Raw genomic sequence first — 20,571 nt, forward strand, 5'->3', positions numbered from 1 at the left:
TTCTTTTGGAATGGTTAAAAGGTTTGTTTATTTGTTTTTTTTAATTAAGATTTTGTGGGTTTTTCCCCTCAAGATTTTACTTATTTTTAGAGAGAGGGGAAGGGAGGGAGAAAGAGAAGGACAGAAACATCAATGTGTGGTTGCCTCTCGTGTGCCCCTTACTGGGGAACTGGCCTGTGACCCAGGCATGTGCGCTCACTGGGAATCAAACCAGTGGCGCTTTGGTTCACAGGCCAACACTCAATCCACTGAGCCACACCAGCCAGGGTTATTTTTTATTTTACTTTTTTATATCATTCTGATTTGCAGGTTTCTGCTGATGAAGTAGTAGTTTTATACTTGCCTGTTTAATAATGAAAAACTATAAACCAAAAGTATGGGAAACTTAAATCTCTTCCTAGATTCATTACTGATTTGTTTTGGAGCCTTGGACAAGTCACATAGTTGGTCTTGTGTTAGTTTCCTTGTTTCTTAAAATGACATTAAAGTGCCCTGACTGGTGTGGCTCAGTTGGTTGGGTATTGTCCTGCAAGGCAAAAGGTCGCCAGTGAAATTGCCTGCTGGGACAGGCAATACCGGGTTGCAGCCGGTCCCTGGTCAGGGCATGTACAAGAGGCAACAGATCAATGTTTTCTTTCACATTGATATTTCTCTCCCTCTCTTTATCCCTCCTTTCCCCTCTCTAGAAATAAATAAATAAATAAAATCTTTTTTTTAAATGACATTAAGGATAAAATACCTCTGTTAAAAACCATTCCAGCCCTGGCTGGTGTAGTTCAGTGGATTAAGCACCGACCTGTGAACCAAGGGGTTGCCAGTTCAATTCCCAGTCAGGACACATGGGTTGTGGGCGAGGTCCCCAGTTGGGGGCACGCGGGGAGCAGCCACACATTGATGTTTCTCTCTCTGAAAATAAATAAATAAAATCTTTAAAAAAGAGAAAAAGAAAAACTATCCCAGCTCCTCCATTAGGACCTGCACTTACTTCCCCCACACACTGAAGTCACACAGCACACCTTGTGGGCTCCATCTGCACCCTTCTTGCCTTCCTGAGAAACCCACATAACCAGGCCCCAGCCCCAGCTCATGAGCATCCCTTTCCCCCAAAACAAAAAAACTTTGTAAATGTGAATGTATTAATGTTGATTATATTAATTAGGAAAAATTTAGTTATAAAATGGAATCCTACTATTTAAATTTCTTTTTTTTTTAAGATTTTATTTATTTATTTTTAGCGAGAAGGGAAGGCAGAAGGAGAGGGAGAGAAACATGGATGTGTGAGAGATACATGAATTGGTTGCCTCTCACGCACCTACGGGGGACCTGGCCTGCAACCGAGGCATGTGCCCTGACTGGGAATCAAACCAGCGACCCTTTGGTTCACGGGCCAGCACTTAATCCATTGAGCCTCACCAACCAGGGCTAAAAGTTTCTTTATAAAAGATCAATTTTACCCTTACCAATTTAATATACTTTGTACAACATAAGAAAGTATAATGTAAGGATTACTGTTTCATTAGGGAATAAATACATTGAAGTCTTGTAATAATACTGCTAATATAGGTGGGAATTTTACTGTAGGATGTCTTGAATTTCATTAATTAGCACTGTACTTACTATGTATTGGGTATATAGGAATATTTATTAACTTATTTAAATCTCCAAATAGTAATACGAGGTGGGTACCGTTATTATCCTGATTTCCAGACGAGGAAACTGATGCACAGACAGGCTAGGTGATACATATGCCTTAGGTCATAGAGCTGGTGAGTTGGGAAGCTGGGACTGGGTTGTAAGCAGTTTGGTTCCAGGTCCACGCTCTTAACCACTGCACTATTCTAGCTTTTCTCTGAACCAAATAGACACATCTGCTCTAATCTTTTCTCAACAAGTGCACTGTCCTTTAGGGCAAGTCCGAGGAAGAGTGTTGTGCTAAAGTTTAGCACTTTGCTTCTAGTACCCAAGGGTAATGGTGCCACCATTTATCTAGCTTATCAAGGTCCATAATTTCCCCTCCTATATCCGGTCTACTTTTTGTAGATCCTGCCTATTACGCTTCCTAAATACCTTTCGGCTGTGTTAGTTCATCTGTGCTCTCACTGTTCCCGTTATCTTGATCCTGGCCTTCAGTGCCTGACATAGCAGTTTCCTAGTTGCAGTATTTTTTTGAAATATAAAATCTTTACCAGGATCGCTTCTTGGCCTTTTCACTTAGATCAAGCATAGTATCTGTTCTCATCACCTTGATTTTACTACTACTATGATTGTAAGATGTTTAATAACATGCGTTTCTACAAGGTCAAATCCAAACGTTATCATGGCTTACAAAAACCTTTTTTCTCCAAGATGCTTCCGATCTATTTTTTCATCTTCAACTCCATCTATTCCCTATCTGCACCCTTCAGTGACATAGTCCCAGAAGGCTCTCTGAATACACTATTCTCCTTTATAACTCCCTTGCTGGCCTTGTTCCGTGCTCTTCCCTTTATCCAGAATGCTCTCCTTCCACGTTACCTGGTAAAGATTTGCTCATTGTACAAGCTCAAACTCATTCCGTAGTATCTGTAAACCCTTCCTGACTTAGGTGAGATCATGTTTCCCTTGCCTCTAAAGTAGTTTGTACTTATTTCTAATATAATGTTCATCATATTATAGTTTTGTTTTCATTTCCTTCACTAGATTTATGGTATCCCATACTGCCTATACATTGTTTGGCAAGTAGGTCTCAGTATTTTTCAATCAATGAATAAATATATTAAATTCTTTAAACTTTTTCCATAGGTGCTGCAGATGATTACAATAGAATTGGTTCTTCGTTATATGCTTTAGGAACTCAGGATTCTACAGATATATGCAAGTAAGGATTCTGTTTTTTTTTTTAAAATGGTAAATATAAAATAAAACAAATTTTGTTGGCAGCCTGGGCACACAATAAATGCTCAAGACCTAGTGGACATTTTGGAATAATTTTTGTCAAAACACAAGGAGCTTCTTTACAAACCTAGGTCCATGTCAGTTTTTCTCTTCCCTTTCTTTCTCAGTGGACCTTAATACATATTTTTTTAACCTTTACGAAGTTTTATTTGATGAAAATATGTTGGGGTGTGTGTGTTTAAGAGAGAGAGGATGAGACAGGATTTATGTCAGTTACTGATTTGTACTTTGTTAAGAGGCTGGCTATTCTAGTTTTTATAGTTTAGTGAATGTTAGAGCAGTTGGATGGATAAGGAAGGTGCTCTGCATGTCAGTGTGAAACGCTCTCTGGAAGTTTGCTTACACAGCTATCCTTTATTTACTTTATGCTAGTTTTTCACTTTAATATTAGTTCATTTTCGTTACTCCTATAACATTGTTTAAACCCAACTCTTCACTGAAGAATAATTCACTTACTTTTGAAAGATTTATTTATATTTTTTAGAGGAGAAGGGAGGTAGTAAGAGAGGGAGAAAAACATCAGTGTGTGAGAGAAACATTGATTGCTTGCCTCTCACACACCTCAACGGGGGACCTGGCCCACAACCCAGGCAGGTGCCTTGACTGGGAATCACACCCAGTAACCTTTTACCTTTGTGGGATGATGCACAACCAACTGAGCCACACGGGTCAGGACTAATTCGCTTTTTAAAAAATGTTAAGTGGAAAAACTTTTTCTAAACCACATCCTTGAACTTTTCTCTAGTATATCCTCTCTCAGTAGATGTGTAAGATCCAAGTTTTTCAGCAAAGCAAGGTACCATAGCTTACACTAATTAACATGCTTCCTTCCCAAAGAATTAGTTCTTAATATTTTGATAAGAAGAAAAAAGGGTCAACCTTGCTTTGTGTTTGTTATCTGATGTAACCCTGTTAAAGCAAGTTCTTTTTAGTAAAGTGAGGTTCATAAAATTGTGCTTTAGGTTTCGGTAGTATTTGCCCTAATCCTATTATAATATCATCTATAATTACATACCTTACAGAATACTCTTTAGTAGTTTGGCTTTGGGATGTGTTTAGTTAGTTGTCAACACTTGTGAGCAAGGCTGTTTAGTTAAAAGTGAAAGTGAATTCTGAGATAAATTGGTTATTGATTTCTCTTGTTTACCAAATAAAGCAGCCCTATTTAAAAATGTTTAAATCATAACTATCAGATATCTTCAAAAGCTGCTCCAACTTGTATTTTCCTTATAAATCAGCCTTCTAAAATTTTATTTTTAATCCTCAACCAAGGACACTTCTTGCTATTGGTGGGGAGGGGAATTTTGAAGGTATAGGCTTATTTAGTATTATGTGGCATATTACTAAAGAATATCAAGATAAAATTTTTAGGTTTTAATGTATAACTTAAGCTGTTATCTTGAAATGAGCAGCATTTTTTCTGTAACAACATATTTCAAATCATTTATTATGGGTGGAAGTACAGAGATGTTTTTGTTAAACTAAATGAAGTAAGCAAGGCCATTGAATATTATTGCAATGAGACAAGAATGTTCATTATTCATACAATTGGGTCATTATGTATTCTCTGAATGTTTGAAATGGAAAATTATTTAAAGGTAGCTTCTGATGAAATATTTTTCTCTCCCAGGTTTTTTCTCAAAGTTTCAGAACTGTTTGATAAAACGAGAGTAAGTACTATTAATTAACCTTTGATCACCTAAATCTCTGCATGCAGTCGTGTTTAACTTGTTTAGCTTTATTGAGGAAGATGAGTTACACTTCCAAGGGATGAAGAAGCATTTAAATTTGAAAATCTGAGAGTTTTTTAAGAAATTCAGTTTTCATTACAGCCTTTTGGTATTTATGTAGATGTTTATATTCTTGATCAGAAAACATGTTCATTATGGAGACTAGGTTTATTTTTATGAAGAATAATCCTTTCCTGGGGCTTTGTAAGCTACAAGAAAGTCTTAGATTCATCATAACTGTACCAAGACTATATTGCTTTTCATCCCCCTTGGTACACTGGGTTAAAAGTGAGTTGTGTCAAGTATACAACTGCAGAAGGTTTCATTCACAGTAATAATAATTTATGAATGACATAATCTTGGTTTTTAGGGATCAGTCTTTTTTTTAATAATTAATTAGTTGTTTGTTTTTAGAGAGAGGGAACGAGAGGAGGGAGAGAAACATCGATGTGAGAGAGAAACATCGATCAGTTGCCTCTCCTACGTACCCTGACCAGGGACTGAACCCACAACCCAGGCATGTGCCCTGACTGGGAGTTGAACTGGGAAACTTTTGCTTTGCAGGATGACACCCAACCAACTGAGCCACACCAGGCAGGGCTCCGGGATCAGTCTTAGATACAATAATAGTTAACATTTTTATCACTTGAAGAAGAATGAAAATCTTTCTAGATGTTTAATGGTGCTTAGCTGAGAGCGGTAGTGTCTAGTTCATTGTAAAAATCTGATTTCAACATGACCTTTTCAACTGAGTGATAATGTGCTAGAGACAAGTAAAAGAAAAGAAGATATTCTCAGAGGAAAAAGTCCTTAAATATATACATGTTGTTATACTGGGATCCAGATAGTCCATTATTCTGCCTTTGATATTTGTACCAGTGAGCATTTTATGGGAAGGTAGAGGTTTTTTATGTGTGCATTTACATCATAAGAATAGGGACATGTATTAAAATAGCCTTATGTGTCAGTTGTTTTAGAAACATGTCAAGATGGGATTAGATGCGCAAGAGATTTATTGTGAGGAGCGAACATGAAAGGTCAGGAAGAGCCTTCAGACCACAGTGTGGGTCCACACCTGCGAAAGAAGAGGGCAGAGGAAGGAGGACTAGGTAGGAAGAGTTTCAGGCGGCATCAGAGTTCTGAGAAAGTTTTGTTCAGGTCAAAGGGGAGTCTTTGAGCCAGAGTTGCCCATTAGAGGAATTCTTCATCAGGCAGGATTGGGCTGGTGCTACAGCTTTGTCCTTGCCTGGGTACAGCCGAGACAAGAAGGGGAGGGTGGAACACAGCTGTGGTATGAACATGATTTCTGGATCCAGAAAGGTTGCAGTTGGGACTATCAACAGCTATGCTTGCAGGAAGCAGTTTCTCTTGAACAAGGGCCCGTTTCCATGGCTACCACAATCCTTATTTCCTTTAGTGTTTGCATGTTGTTCTGGTTATTCTTACTGTATAACAAAGCAGGCTAAAAGTCAGTAGCTTAAAACAACAGCCATTTTATTACGCTAATGAATTGTTTGGGTTAGGAATTCAGAAGGGGCACATCGGTGATGGCTTGCCTCTGCTCTGTAATGCCTCAGTAGGGAAGATAGGAAGGCTGGGTGCTGGAATCTGAAAGCTCTTTCACTCATGTCTGGGGTTGATACTGGCTGTCAGTTGGGACTTCTGCTAGGCCTTTTGGCTGTAACACCTACATTTGGCTTTTCCAGAGTTGTTTAGGCTTCTTTATAACATGGGGGCTAAGTTCCAAAAGTGAGTATCCCCGAAGAGCAGAAGTGGAAGCTGCTAGTTTTGTGAGGCCTGTGCCTGGAACCTTGGCACAGCATCCTTTTGTGTTGGTCAAGCAGTCTCAGAGCCCAGATTCAAGGGGAGGGGCACATACCCTACTTCTTAATGTAAGGAGAGAAGCCATATCAAAAGTATGTAATCTAAATTTATCTAAACTGATTTAGCTGTATCACTTTTGAATGTGTATGGGGGGGCTCCCCCCCAAAACAGAATTATCTTCTAAGGAGCAGGCCCAATGTAGTACATACAGGTTTCCCCTTCTAGATGAGTGAGTGTTCTGGGAACCCGTCTATATCAGTGTACGAGCTGGTGGTATTGTGAGAAGCTGTGTTTGACTTCAATGAAATTTTATTGAAGACTCTTTCAAAGTGTGCCCACTTCATGATGGGTGATTTGTGAGCACACCTGCCCGCATCACACAGAGCGTTTAGCAGCTTTTGACCAAAAATGGCACGACCCCTGTGCCCCACCCTCCCTATTTACCCAATCTTGCCCCAAGCAACTTTTAGTTGTTTCTTGGGATGAAAAAAGTCCTTAAAGGGAAACATTTTGCCCATGTGGAAGAGGTAAAACAAAAATACGGCAAAAGCACTACAAGGCATCAAAATCGATGAGTTCAAAAACTGCTTTGAGCAGTGGAAGAAAAACGTCTTGATAGGTGTATTGCATCAAATGGACAATACATTGAAGGTGACTCAAGTTTAAACATGTGAGAATAAGTATACAATTTTTTATAAGTAAATGCCGGGGGGGTTTTGGGTCCCTCCTCGTACTTGGTGTTTATGCTCTTATCTGTTAGGTTAAAAAGTTCCATGAGTTTATTTCTCTATAAAGTAAGATTTTTTTTAGAAGCTTCAAATCTTTATGTTGAAGTATATTATACGTGTAGGAAAGAACACCTATTGTAAGTATACTTCTCAGTGAAACTTTATATTACCTACATAGGTTGCCCTGGCCAGTGTGGCTCAGTTGGGTGGAGTGTCATCCCATACACTGAGAGCTAACCTGTTCGGTTCTTGCTCAGAGCACATAACTAGGTTGCAAGTTCCACCCATGGTCAGGGCGCATACAGGAGGCCACTGACCAATGATTCTCTCTCTCCCGCTCTCTCTCTCCATTCTTCTGTCTAAAAATCAATAAACATGTTCTTGAATGGGAAAAAATAAAATATACACCTTCTCAATGATTGTATTTCTACAGCTAAATACACCAAATTAGATCACACAAAATTTTAAAAAAGAAAAAAAGCGAACATTACCAGCAACTCAGATGCCCTGGGCCCCGCTTCAGCTGCCTTCTGAGTTACCACCTCCTGTAAGGCTAACCACTATCCTAGCTTCTAACAGCATAGATTAATTTTATTTTCATATTTTATATAAATGCATTATGCAGTATACATTTGTTCATATCTGGTTTCACTACATACATAAGATTTATCCTTGTTACATATAGGTATATTTCCTTCATTCTTATTACTATATAGTATCCCATTGCAAGAATATACCTAAATTTATCTGTTCTGTTGGTAGACATTTGGAAGTTTCTAGTTTGGAGCTCTTTACAGATGGTTGCTAAGACCATTCTTATATAGCTTCAATTGAACATAAATGTATATTTCTGTTGGGTGTGCGTAACTAGAAGGGGAATTAGTGGGTCATAGTTATTATTTATAACTTTGACTTTTTTACTGTAATTAAGAAAACAGTGTAGAATGTAAGTGATGATTAAATGCCTAGTTTTTCCCTTTTTCAGAAAATAGAAGCAAGAGTGTCTGCTGATGAAGACCTCAAACTTTCCGACCTTTTAAAATATTACTTAAGAGAATCTCAAGCTGCTAAGGTAACTGTATTGTTCATTGTTGGGTTTTTCATTTTCATTGAATTTATTGGGGTGACATTGGTTAATAAAATTACATAGGTTTCAGATATATAGTTCTATAATATGTCACCTGTATATTGTATTGTGTGTTCACTTCCCCAAGTCAACTCCTCCTTCCATCACCATTTAACCTTCCTATACCCTCTTTTACCTCCCTCCACTGCTCCCCCATTTCCCTCTAGGTATAACTATACTGTTCTCTGTGTCTGTGATGTGTTTTTGGTGGTTTGTTTTGCTTAGTCCCTTCACCTTTTTTACCCAGCACCAAAACACCCCACCCCTCTGACACCTGTCAGTCTGTTCTCTATCTGTGAGTCTGTTTGTTTTGTTAGCTTGTTTTATTAATTAGATTCTACATATGAATGAAATCATGTGGTACTTGTCTTTGACTGGCTTGTTTCACTTAGTGTAATGTTCTTCAGGTCCATCATGCTGCTGCAAAAGGAAATATTTCCTTCTTTTTTTTCAACCAAGTAGTATTCCATTGTGTAAATGTACCACAGCTTTTTTATACACTCATCCAACACCATTTATTGAATAGACTATCTTTACCCCATTGTATGTTTTTGCCTCCTTTTGTCATATATTGACTAGAAAGGCGTGGATTTATTTCTGGACTCTCCTTTTTTTTTAAAGACTTTATTTATTTATTTTTAGAGAGAGGGGAAGGGAGTGAGGAAGAGAGGGAGAGAAACCAGACATGAATCTGACCATTGAGGACATCTGGCCAGGATGGAGGCATAGGAAGATACTCTTTGCCTCCTTGCACAAACCAAAAGAAGGACATCAACAAATTTAAAAACAAAAAATAACCAGAACTGCCAGAAAATTGACCTGTATGGAAGTCCAACAACCAAGGAGTTAAAGAAACATTCATTCAGACTGGTAGGAGGGGTAGAGATGAGCAGCCAGGGCGGAGAGGATGCATGGCAAGGCGGCAGGTGGAGAACTGGGTGGTCCCATATTTGCATGGATAAATCAGGAGGAACAACTGGAGAGCAAGGCAGACCATGCAACCCAGGGTTCCAGCCAGGAAAAATAAAGCCTCAAAACCTCTGACTATGAAAATCTGTGGGCGTCGTAGTGATGGGAGAAACTCCCAGCCTCACAGGAGAGTTCATTGGAGAGACCCACAGGGTCTTAGAACTTACACAAACCTGCCCACCAGGGAATCAGCACCAAAAGGGCCCAATTTGCTTGTGAGTAGTGGGGGAAGTGAATGAAAGCTGGCAGAGAGCCCAGCAAGCAGCATTGCTCTCCCTCTGACCCCTTCCCCACAGACTGCACCATGCTATAGCCAGGTGGGTTGCCCCGCCCTGCCAAGTACCTTAGGCTCTGCCCCTTACAACATAACAGGTGCACCAAGACAAAGAAATATGGCCTAAATGAAAGAACAGATCAAATCTACAAAATTAGAACTAAGTGATGAAGAGATGGCCAGCCTATCAGGTGGAGAGTTCAAAACACTGGTAATCAGGATGCTCACAGAATTGGTTGAGTATGTTTGCAAAATAGAGAAGCGAAGGCTATACAAAGGGAAATAAGGAAAAATATACAGGGAACCAACAGTGAAGGGAAGGAAACTGGGACTCAAATCAACGATTTGGAGCAGAAGGAAGAAATAGTCAACTGGAACAGAATGAAGAAACAAGAATTTAAAAAAATGAGGAGAGGCTTAGAAACCTCTGGAAAAACTTTGAACATTCCAACATCCAAATCTTAAGGGGTGCCAGAAGGAGAAGAGGAAGGGCAAGAAATGGAAAACTTATTTGAAAAAAGAATGAATGAGAACTTCCCTAATCTGGCAAGGGAAATAGACTTCCAGGAAGTCCAGGAAGCTCAGAGAATCCCAAAGAAATTGGACCCAAGGAAGAACACACCAAGGCACATCAGAATTACATTAACCAAGATTAAAGATGAGAGAATCTTAAAAGCATCAAGAGAAAGGGAGAGAGTTACCTGCAAAGGAGTTCCCAGTTCCCGTAAGAGTATCAGCTGATTTCTCAAACCTGGCAGACAAGAATGGGCTGGAAAGAAGTATTTGAAGTCATGAAAGGCAAGGACCTACATCCAAGATTACTCTATCCAGCAGAGCTATCATTTAAAATGGAAGGGCAGATAAAGTGCTTCCCAGATAACATAAAATTAAGGAGATCACCATCACCAAGCCCTTTTTATATGAAATGTTAAAGGGACTTACCTAAGAAAAAGAAGATCAAAAATATGACCAAGTATAATGACAACAAACTCACAGCTATTAACAACCAAACTTAAAACAACAAACTAAGCAAACAACTAGAACAGGAACAGATTCACAGAAATGGAGATCACATGGAGGATTATCAGCCGAGGGGGGAGGGTGGAAGGGGGAGAGGAGGAAAAGTTACAAAGAATAAGGAGCATAGAAAACAGATGGGGAGGTTAAGAATAGTATAGGAAATGTAGAAGCCAAAGGACTTATATGTGCCACCCATGGACATGAACTAAAGGGGAGGGAATGCAGGTGGGAGGGGGTGTGCAGGGCGGAGGGGAATAAAGGCAGGGAAATGGAACAACTGTAATATCCTGGATTGTGGGCCAGGTCCCCAGTTGGGAATGGGTAAGAGGTAACTGATGTTACTCTCCCTCTCTTTCTCCCTCCCTTCCCCTGTCTGTGAAAATATAAATAAATAAAATATTAAAAAATAAAATTAAAAAATGCAGTATGCATGAGTTTGGATTTATGGCAGACCCGCCACCATGGGCTCTCACAGTGCCCCGTGCCAGAGCAAACTGTAGCCTTGAACCATTGCTGGCCTCTGCCAGTAGGCCGCAGGCACTGATGCAATTTACACAGTAGGGAAAATAATGTAACTGGTTTGTGGATATTTATTTTGTATCTTGCCACTTTACTGAATTTATCAGTTCCAGTAGTTTTTGGTGGAATCTTTGGGGTTCTCTATATACAGTGTCATGTCATCTGCAAATGGCAGTTTTACTTCTTCCTTTCCAATTTAGAGGCCTTTTGTTTCTTCTTGTCTGATTGCTGTGGCTAGAACTTCCAGTACGTTGTTGAATAAGAGTGGTGAAAGTAGACATTCCTGTTTTGTTCCTGATCTTAAGGGAAACACTTGTAGATTTTACCCATTGAGTATGATGTTGACTGTGGGTTTGTCATGTATATGGGTCTTTATTACATTGAGGTATTTTCCCTCTGTTCCACTTTGCTGAGAGTTTTTAATCATAAATGGGTACTTTATCAAATGCTTTTTCTACATCTATTAATATGATCGTGTGGATTTTATCCTTCATTTTGTTTACATGGTGTATCATTGTTTTGTTTTTAAATGGACTTTTTTTTTTTAGATTTTATTTATTTATTTTTAGAGAGAGGGGAAGGGAGGGAGGGAGAGAAACATCATGTGAGAGAGATATATCTCTCAGATGCCTCCATGCCTGAAACTGGGGAACTGGGCCTGCAATCCAAGCATGTGCCCCAACTGGGAATCAAACCAGCGACCTTTCAGTTTGCAGGCTAGGACTCAATCCACTGAGCCACACCAGCCAGGGCTAAATGACTATTTAACAAAAGGCCTTCTCTTTAAAGGTTGTTAGACTTGTCCTGACTGGTGTGGCTCAGTGGGTTGGATGTTGTCCTGCAAACCGAGAGGTCACTGGTTCAATTCCTGGTCAGGGCACAGGCCTTGGTTGTGGGCCAGGTCCCCACTTGGGGGCGTGCAAGAGGCAACCAATTGTTTCTCTCACACATCAATGTTTCTCTTCCTTTCTTTCCTTCCCCTCTCTCTGAAAATAAATAAATAAAATCTTTTTTTAAAAAAACATTGTTAGGCTTGTTAAAGATGATTTATCTCTTTATTTTATATTATATTTTGAAGTGGAAAATTGTTTTCTCCTTTTAGAAATTGTAGGTCAGGGAACCCCGCATAATAGTTTCCTCTATAAACTTCTGATACAATATGATCTAAAACTTTTTCTTATGAATTTGATATATTTATTTAGGTAAAATGTCTGCAAAAACAAAAGTGAACCCCCCAAATAATGGTTGTATAGCTAAACGATTCCTAATTTGGTCTATATAGGTCCTCTGTTGAAGGTGAGAGATCCCTAAAACAAGGATATGTTTTATTTTAAGGCAACTGAAATTTCCTTTTGAAATTCTGTCTAGGTGCAAGACTAAAACATACAAGTTTAACAAAAACAACTTAAAAGCACAGAAAACTTAGTAACTCGGATACTACAAAATCAATGTTAATTTATGAATTGAGATATTACACATAAAATTTCCATTTGATCAGTGGTGCTTTGAAGACCATTTTTTCATGCCTTATCAAATTGTAAATAACCCTTTTAACTTTGAGGACTTAGGTTCTTGCAAATATACCATCCATATGAAATTATTTTAAATCAGATTCTGTATTATAAGTGATTTACATTGGATGGGCCAGGAAAAAATTATTTACTTTATAAGACTTTAAATTCATTATTTTATAATAATAGCATGTAGTTGTTAATAGATAACTTTTTAGAATGGAACATGGCTTTAAAAGTAAATCCATATGTTTGCCCTAGCTGGTGTGGCTCTGTGGATTGAGCACCGGCCTGTGGACTGAAAGGTTGCTGGTTTGATTCCCCAGTCATGCCTTTGTTGCTGGCCAGGTCCCCAGCTGGGTGTGTGCAAGAGGCAATCGATCTGTGTTTCTCTCATAAATGTTTCTCTCCCTCTCTTTCTCCTTCCTTTCCCCTCTCTCTAAAGTAAATAAATAAAATCTTGAAAGTAAGTCCACATTTTTTATAACCACAAGAAAGAATTGAAACTTAATTGTAAAAATTAAAACTAAATGAGGTATCACTATACACCTTAATTAGAATGGCTAAAATGAAAAAAATTTCTCAAAAATTATAGCAGCTGGTACTTCCATACACTATTAGTGGACATATGATACAGTACTTTGGAAAAGTGTCACCATTTCTTTAAACATTAAGCATAGACTGCCCTGTGACCCAGTCATTCTCATTTAGGTATTTGAAAGCATGTGTCTTTACAGATGTTAACATCAGCTTTATTTGTAATAGCTGAAAACTGGCAAAAACAACCCAAAAGTTCACCAGCACGTGAGTGGATAAACAAATTGGGGTATAGCCATATAATTGAATGTAACTCAGCAGTAGAGAGTAACGAACTACGTACTCATACAGGCAACAACATGGATGAATCTCAAAATAAAAGATTGTGAAAGAAGTCAAACAACAAAGAACATAGTTTACGCTAGAGTTCACTCTTAGTGTTGTACGTTCTATGTGTTTTAACAAATGTGTGACAACACATATCCACCATTGTAAGTATCATACAGAATAATTTCACTGCCCTAAAAATCCTCCGTGCTCCAATCTATTCATCCTCCTTCCCCTAACTCTTGTTTGTCTTTTTTTATTGTCTTCATAGTTTTGTCTTTTCCAGAATGTCATGTAGTTTGGCCTTTCTAGATTGCCTTTTTTTCACTTAGTAATACGCATTTAAGTTTCCTCTATGTCTTTTCATGGCTTAATAACTCATTTCTTTTTAACACTGAATAATATTCCATTGCCTGGATTTACCAACTTTATTTATCCACTGACTTACTGAAAGACATCTTGGTTCCTTCCAGGTTTTGGCAATTATGAATAAAGCTGCTATAAACGTTCATGTGCAGGTTTGGGGGTGCACATAAAATTTCAACTCTTGAATAAATACCAAGGAACACAGTTGCTGGCTCATATGGAAAGAGTGTGTTTAGTTCTGCCAAACCATTTTCCAAACAGGCTGTACATTTTGCATTTCCACTAGCAATGAATGATTGTTCCTGTTGTTTCACATTCTTGTCAGCATTTGGTGGTGTTGGTGTTGTGTATTTTGGCAATTCTAACAGATGTGTGATTTTTGGGTTTTTGTTTGTCTTAATTGATTTTAGAAAGAGAAACATCGATTTGTTGTTCCACTTATTCATGCATTCATTGGTTGATTCTTCTTTGTGTCCTGACCAGGATCAAACCTGCAACCTTGGCTCATTAGAACAATGCTCTAATCCCCAGAGCCACCTGACCCCGGCCTCTCCGTTTATTTAGTTCTGTGATATCTTTTATTACCAGTTTTGTAGTTTTCCTTATATAGATTTTGTGTATATTTTGTTAGATCGATACTTAAGTATTTCATTTTTTAGAGTACTAATGGTGTTTGTTTTTATTTACAATTTTACTGGTTCTTTGCTGGTATATAAGAAATCAGTTGACTTGTATATTTTGTTATATCCTACAGCCTCATTATTCTCATTTATTAATACAGGAGTTTCTTGTGTTTTTTTCAGCTTTCTATATAAACAGTTATGTCATCTGTGAACAAAGATGGTTTTATTTCTTTCTTCCCAATCTGTATATGTCTTAATTCCTTTTCTTATGGCATTAGCTAGGACTTCCAATATGATGTTGAGAAGGAGTGGTGATACGGGACATCCTTATCTTCCTAATGTCAGTGGGAAAGCTTATAATTTCTCCCCATTATGTGTGATGTTAGCTATAGGTATTTTGTAGGTGTTCTTTATCAAGTTGAAGTTCCTTCTATTCCTAGTTTGCTGAGACAGTCAATCAATTGTTGACAAGCACGCTAAGACATTTTAGTGGAGAAAAGAAAAGACTTTCAACAAATGGTATTGGGACAACTAAATAGTTACGTGAGAAAGAATAAAGTTAGACTCTTTCCTTCCATCATTTATAAAACCGTACTGAAAATGGACCAGAGACCTAAGTGTAAGACCTAAAACTAGTATTTTTTAATGTTTTTATTTATTGATTCATGAGAGAGACAGACATATCAATCTGCCATTCCGCCCATCCATGTATCCATCCATTGGTTGCTCCTGTGTGTGCCCTGACCAGAGGTCAGACCTGCATCCTTGGAGTATTGGAGCGCTGCTCTAACCTACTGAGCTACCTGGCCAAGGATTATAGCTATAATATTTTAAAAGAAATACATAAATGTAAATTTCTATGACCTTCAATTAGGCATTGGTTTCTTAGATATGACACCAGAAGGGCAGCTAAGAAAAAATAATAAATTAAGACTTATCAAAGTTAAAAACTTTTGTGTGGCAAAGAACACTATCAAGAAAAGTAAAAGGGCCCTGCCTGGTGTTGGTCAGTGAACTGAGCACCAGCCTGTAAACCAAAGGGTCGCTGGTTGGATTCCCAGTCAGGGCACATGCCTGGTTTGCGGGCCAGGTTCCCAGTTGAAAGCGTGTGTGAGGCAACCAATTGATGTATCTCTCACACATCAATGTTTCTCTCGCTCTCTTTCTCCTTTCTCCTCTCTCTAAAAAATAAATAATAAAATATTTTTAAAAAATTTTTTAATTAAAGAAAGAAAAAATAATCCACAGAGTAGGAGAAAATGTTTATAAATCATGTGAGTCCCTCTAAGTGACTGGAATCCATAATATATAAAGAACTCTTGTACCTTGCTGAAAAGGCAAATAGCTCAATTTTAAAAATGGGCAAAGAACTCCAATAAACATTTCTCCAAAGAAGATATAAATGGCTAACGAATACATAAAAAGATGCTCAACATCATTAGCTATCAAGGGAAATGCCGGTCATCAAAACCACACTGAGATGTTATTTCACACTCACTAGATAGCGTTAATCAAAAAGAAAGATGAGTGTTGACAAGGATGTGGAGGAGTTGGCACACTCATGCAGTGCTACCACTTTGGAAACCAGTCCGGCAGTTTCTCCACAGCTGTAATGGAGAGTTACTGGATGAGCCAGTAATTCCGATCCTAAGTAATTAGATATAAAAGAGGAATGAAAAAAGTTTAAAAAATCATAACTAATAAAAGAGAAATGAAAACATGTCCACACAAAAACTTGTACACAAATGTTCATAACAGCATTACTCATAATAGGCAAAAGGTAGAAACAAACCTAAAATTTCTATCAACTGATGAATGGATAAGTCAACATGGTAAATTCATACAGTGAAATATTAACGGACAAACTGGAAATTTTATGCAAAGTTTAAAAAGCCATACCCAAAGGCCACATATTGTATGATTTCAGTTTTTAATGAAATGTCCAGAATAGGCAGTTTTATACAAACAGAAAGCATTAATGGTTGTGCATGGGGATTGAGGATGGAAAGTGACTGTTAATGGACATGGGATTTCTTTTTGAATGACAAAAATATTCTAAGATTGATTGTTATGCCCTGACTGGTATAACTCAGTGGGTTGAGTCCATCCTGCAAACCGAAAGAAAGGTCGCCAGTTCGACTTCTAGTCAGAGCGCATGCCTGGGTTGCTGGCCAGGTCCCCCTGTTGGTGGTGTCCAAAAGGCAACTGATGTTTCTCTTGCACATTGATGTTTTCTTCCTCTTTCTCCCTCCCTTCCCGTCTCTCTAAAAATAAATCTTTTAAAAACTAAAATGAAATTGATTGTAGTGATGGTTAAACAACTCTGTGAACATCCTAAAAACCAGTGAATTGTGCACTTTGAATGAGTGAGCTATGTGGTATGTAAATTATATCCCAATAAAGCTGTTATTAAAAAAAAAAGCAGAAGAGTAACTGGCATGTGGTATTTATCCCTGAGGACAGTTAGATGGTGGCGGTGGCAGTGAAGGCAGCGGAGGTGGTAGTGGTAGTTGAGTGTAACTACCAGAAATGTGCAGAATATATTATTGTGAAGTGTTTTGTTCTATAGGATCTCCTCTATCGAAGATCTAGGTCACTAGTGGATTATGAAAATGCTAATAAAGCACTGGATAAAGCAAGAGCAAAAAATAAAGATGTTCTACAGGCTGAAATGTCCCAACAACTATGTTGTCAGAAATTTGAAAAAATATCGGAATCTGCAAAACAAGGTACTGTTATATTAACCTTTAATAAGGTATGCTTTATACTGGTATGTAAATTAAATAGTTAATCCTAATTTCTTTCATTCACAGAACTCATAGATTTTAAGACAAGAAGAGTTGCGGCATTCAGAAAAAATTTAGTGGAACTAGCAGAGTTAGAACTGAAGCATGCAAAGGTAATGTCATATTAAAAGCTTAATAATTTTAGGAACTTATAATTTAGAAATGAGTCAGTTATGAAATTGATTCCAGGGCATGATACCATAAGAACTATTCCTGGATTGAAATTACATTTTCTAAGATTGTTTTACTCCTTAAAAATATTTGGTTTTAGTGAAAAAAAATCCTCTTACAGTGTTTTTTACAGTATTTGTTTACTTCAAATTGTGCCCTTTCTTCTAGTTAATATAAAGATAAAGATTGGCCCAAACTTTATGGGATTTTTTTTTTTTTATCATAAGCCAACTTTATTCTCCTTTTTATTTCCAAATCTGTCTGCTTTTTAGGATAAAAAGGACGGGCAGATCACAACTCCCAGGCATCCTGCAAAGTAGGCGGGTCACCTTAGGGGCAACCTTTACCTGCTCAAAAATTCATCTCACATTAGCAGTGGGGATTCGGGCGTCACCTCGAATCGTTATTTTACTTACTCATAAGTTTAAGGCATATGTGGGACTTTTTAAAATAAAAAAATCTTAGAATCGAGAGGGATTTTAAAAGTTACCTAATTCAAACAAGAATCTTTTTTTTTTGTCAGTTATATTTATTGAGTATTTACATTAGGAGGCATACTTTATTGTGTGACAGAAAAATATGGAAAAAATTAAGAACACTAAGAAGAATAATATCTATAATCTCTTTGATGGTCACCTCTGCAAGCTTCTAGTATCTGCTATGGAAACAAATATCATTTTCTTTACTTTTCTTTTTTATTTATTTATTTGAGAGAGGGGAAGGGAAGGAGAAAGAGAGGGAGAGAAACATCAGTGTGTGGTTGCCTCTCACACACCCCCTACTAGGGACCTGGCCCACAACCCAGGCATGTGCCCTAACTGGGAATTGAACCAGCAACCCTTTGGTTCACAGGCCTTGCACTCAATCCACTGAGCTATACCAGCCAGGGCCAAATACCATTTTCTTGAATAGTTGTTTAAAAAGTAAATTTTCTGAATACAAACAAACATCACTTGAAAATTAAAAATATATTCAAAATCACAAAACTATAAATCAGTATTATATTTAAGTAAACTTAATTTTTATGTATTTATAGCATTTACACTTCTAAAGTTATTAAAGCTTAAACAAAAATCTACATCTTTGTAATATTGACATATTTGTCAAAGTTTTGTTATGTAAAATAAAATTTTTTTTAGGCTTTTATTTATTTTTAGACAGAGGGGAAGGGAGAGAGAAAGATCAATGTTTGGTTGCTTGTCACTGCCTGCCACTTCCCTCCCCACCAACCAGGGACCTGGCTTGCAACCCAGGGTGTGCCCCGACTGGGAATTGAACTGGTGACCCTGTGGTTCGCAGGCTGGTGTTCAATCCACTAAGCCAGACCAGCCAGGGCAAAAATAAAAGTTTTTATCCCTCTTTTACAGTTTGCCCTTCAGATACATAAATACTTTATATTACCTGTACATCCTCTGTCCTGCAGGATAGACATCTTTGGACTAAATATTTTTCTTCCCATATGCCTCAACAAGCTTTTTATAATATTATTACCCTCCTGTCATTGCTTGCTTGCTTGCTTATTTACTTATTTATTTATTTATTTAAGATTTTATTTATTTACCTTTAGAGCAGAAGGGAGGGAGACAAACATTGATGTGCCAGAGAAACATCGATTGGTTGCCCCTTGCACACTCCCAATTGGACCCACAACCCAGGCATGTCACCTGAAAGGGAATCAAACCAGTGACCTTTCAGTTTGTGGACAACACCCAACACCCTGAGCCACACCATTCGGGGTCTGTGGTTGCTCTTTTAAAATATTGTACCCAGAAGTGAAAATGCTCTTCTATACACAGACTGATTATTGTACACATTTCTTTTGTTTGTTTGTTTTTATAAGCATTTATTTGAACCAAACTGAGGACAGTGTCAGGAAGCAAGATCTCAGGTGCTCCTGTCCTGCAGCATGTTGTACAGCGTGTTTTATATGTATAAGACAGTGAGCGTTTTACCTGTCATGTTGCACCAGCTTGAGTTTTGGCTTATAATCACACCTTTTTTGTTTGTTTTCTTTTGGGTCAGTCTTGAACCTCCAGTCTGTAGTGGTATGTGTAAATATGTTTAGTAATTTTTTTTCATTTTTATGGTAAAATACAAAATTTACCATGTTAACTAGTTTTAAAATTTTTTATTGATTTCTTTAGAGGGGAAAGGAATGGGGAGAAAGAGAGAGAAATGTCAATTTGTTGTTCCATTTATTTATGCATTCATTGGTTGATTCTTATATGTGTATTGAACAGGGATTGAACCTGCAACTTTGGTTTTTTGGGAAGATGCCTTAACCAGCTGAGCTACCTGGCCAGGGCATTAACCATTTTTAAGTGCACTGTCCAGTGCTGTTCGGTACACTCACATTGTGCAAAAGATCTCCAGAATTTTTTTATTTACTGAGCAATTTAACAGCTCTATTTATAGCAGTTAAATTTTAGGTAGTTTTAGCCCAGAGCATTCGTATCTTTTGAAGATAGGATTTGATCATATAGCATTTACAATTATACTAGTTATTTGTACAAAGTGGTAGACATTTGTAATTTGTATGAACTTGCCTGTTATGTCTTTATCGAAACTTTTTAAAAGATTTTATTTTTTTTTGGAGAGAGAGGGGAAGGGAGATAGAAAGAGAAGGAAGAGGGAAAGAAACGTCAGTCGGTTGCCTCTTGCACGCCCCAACCAGGGACCTGGACCGCAGCCTAGGCATGTGCTCTGACCAGGAACTGAACCAGCTACATCTCAGTTTGCAGGACAATCCCCAACCCATTGAGCCACACCAGTCAAGGCCAAATTTTAATTTAAAAGAATGATCCCGGACCAAAGGGATCAACATTTGTTAATGTAATTATAAAAGTACATGGCACCAAAAAAGGCTAAATTTTTAGTTCCCTTTCTTTTGTACTAATTGGTAGTAACTTATTAATTAATATTCTTTGGTTATAGTTTTGTTTGTTTTGAGGGGGGTAAAATTCAACCCAGAACATGCATAGAGGGAATAACATGTCGATATAAAATCATCCAAACCTGTAGAGAAGTTTTCCAACAGTTTATTTGAGCCAAAACTAATGACATATGTATACTGAGGAGCAAGATCCTAAATGTTTCTGGTACAGTTATTTAGATAGTTACGATTTC

The 20,571-nt window shown here is 37.7% G+C and overlaps 1 protein-coding gene and 2 non-coding genes across 3 annotated transcripts in view; 2 read left to right on the top strand and 1 right to left on the bottom strand.

Moving 5' to 3' along the window:
- Positions 1-20,571, top strand: part of SNX6 (sorting nexin 6) — a 63,390-nt gene that overhangs the window by 36,829 nt on the left and 5,990 nt on the right. The window contains exons 9-13 of the mRNA XM_053928354.2: positions 2,782-2,857; positions 4,565-4,604; positions 8,202-8,288; positions 17,058-17,217; positions 17,302-17,387. Of these exons, the coding sequence (XP_053784329.1) occupies positions 2,782-2,857; positions 4,565-4,604; positions 8,202-8,288; positions 17,058-17,217; positions 17,302-17,387 (449 nt within the window). The remainder of the gene's footprint in view (positions 1-2,781; positions 2,858-4,564; positions 4,605-8,201; positions 8,289-17,057; positions 17,218-17,301; positions 17,388-20,571) is intronic.
- LOC112317487 (small nucleolar RNA SNORA42/SNORA80 family) lies at positions 11,034-11,165 on the top strand. The gene has a single exon (XR_002976118.1). It is a non-coding gene; the product is annotated as a small nucleolar RNA SNORA42/SNORA80 family (small nucleolar RNA).
- On the bottom strand, positions 17,729-17,878 carry LOC112296604 (U12 minor spliceosomal RNA). The gene has a single exon (XR_002973933.2). It is a non-coding gene; the product is annotated as a U12 minor spliceosomal RNA (small nuclear RNA).

Source organism: Desmodus rotundus, chromosome 7 (genome assembly GCF_022682495.2).
Source record: "Desmodus rotundus isolate HL8 chromosome 7, HLdesRot8A.1, whole genome shotgun sequence".
Lineage (NCBI taxonomy): Eukaryota > Metazoa > Chordata > Mammalia > Chiroptera > Phyllostomidae > Desmodus > Desmodus rotundus.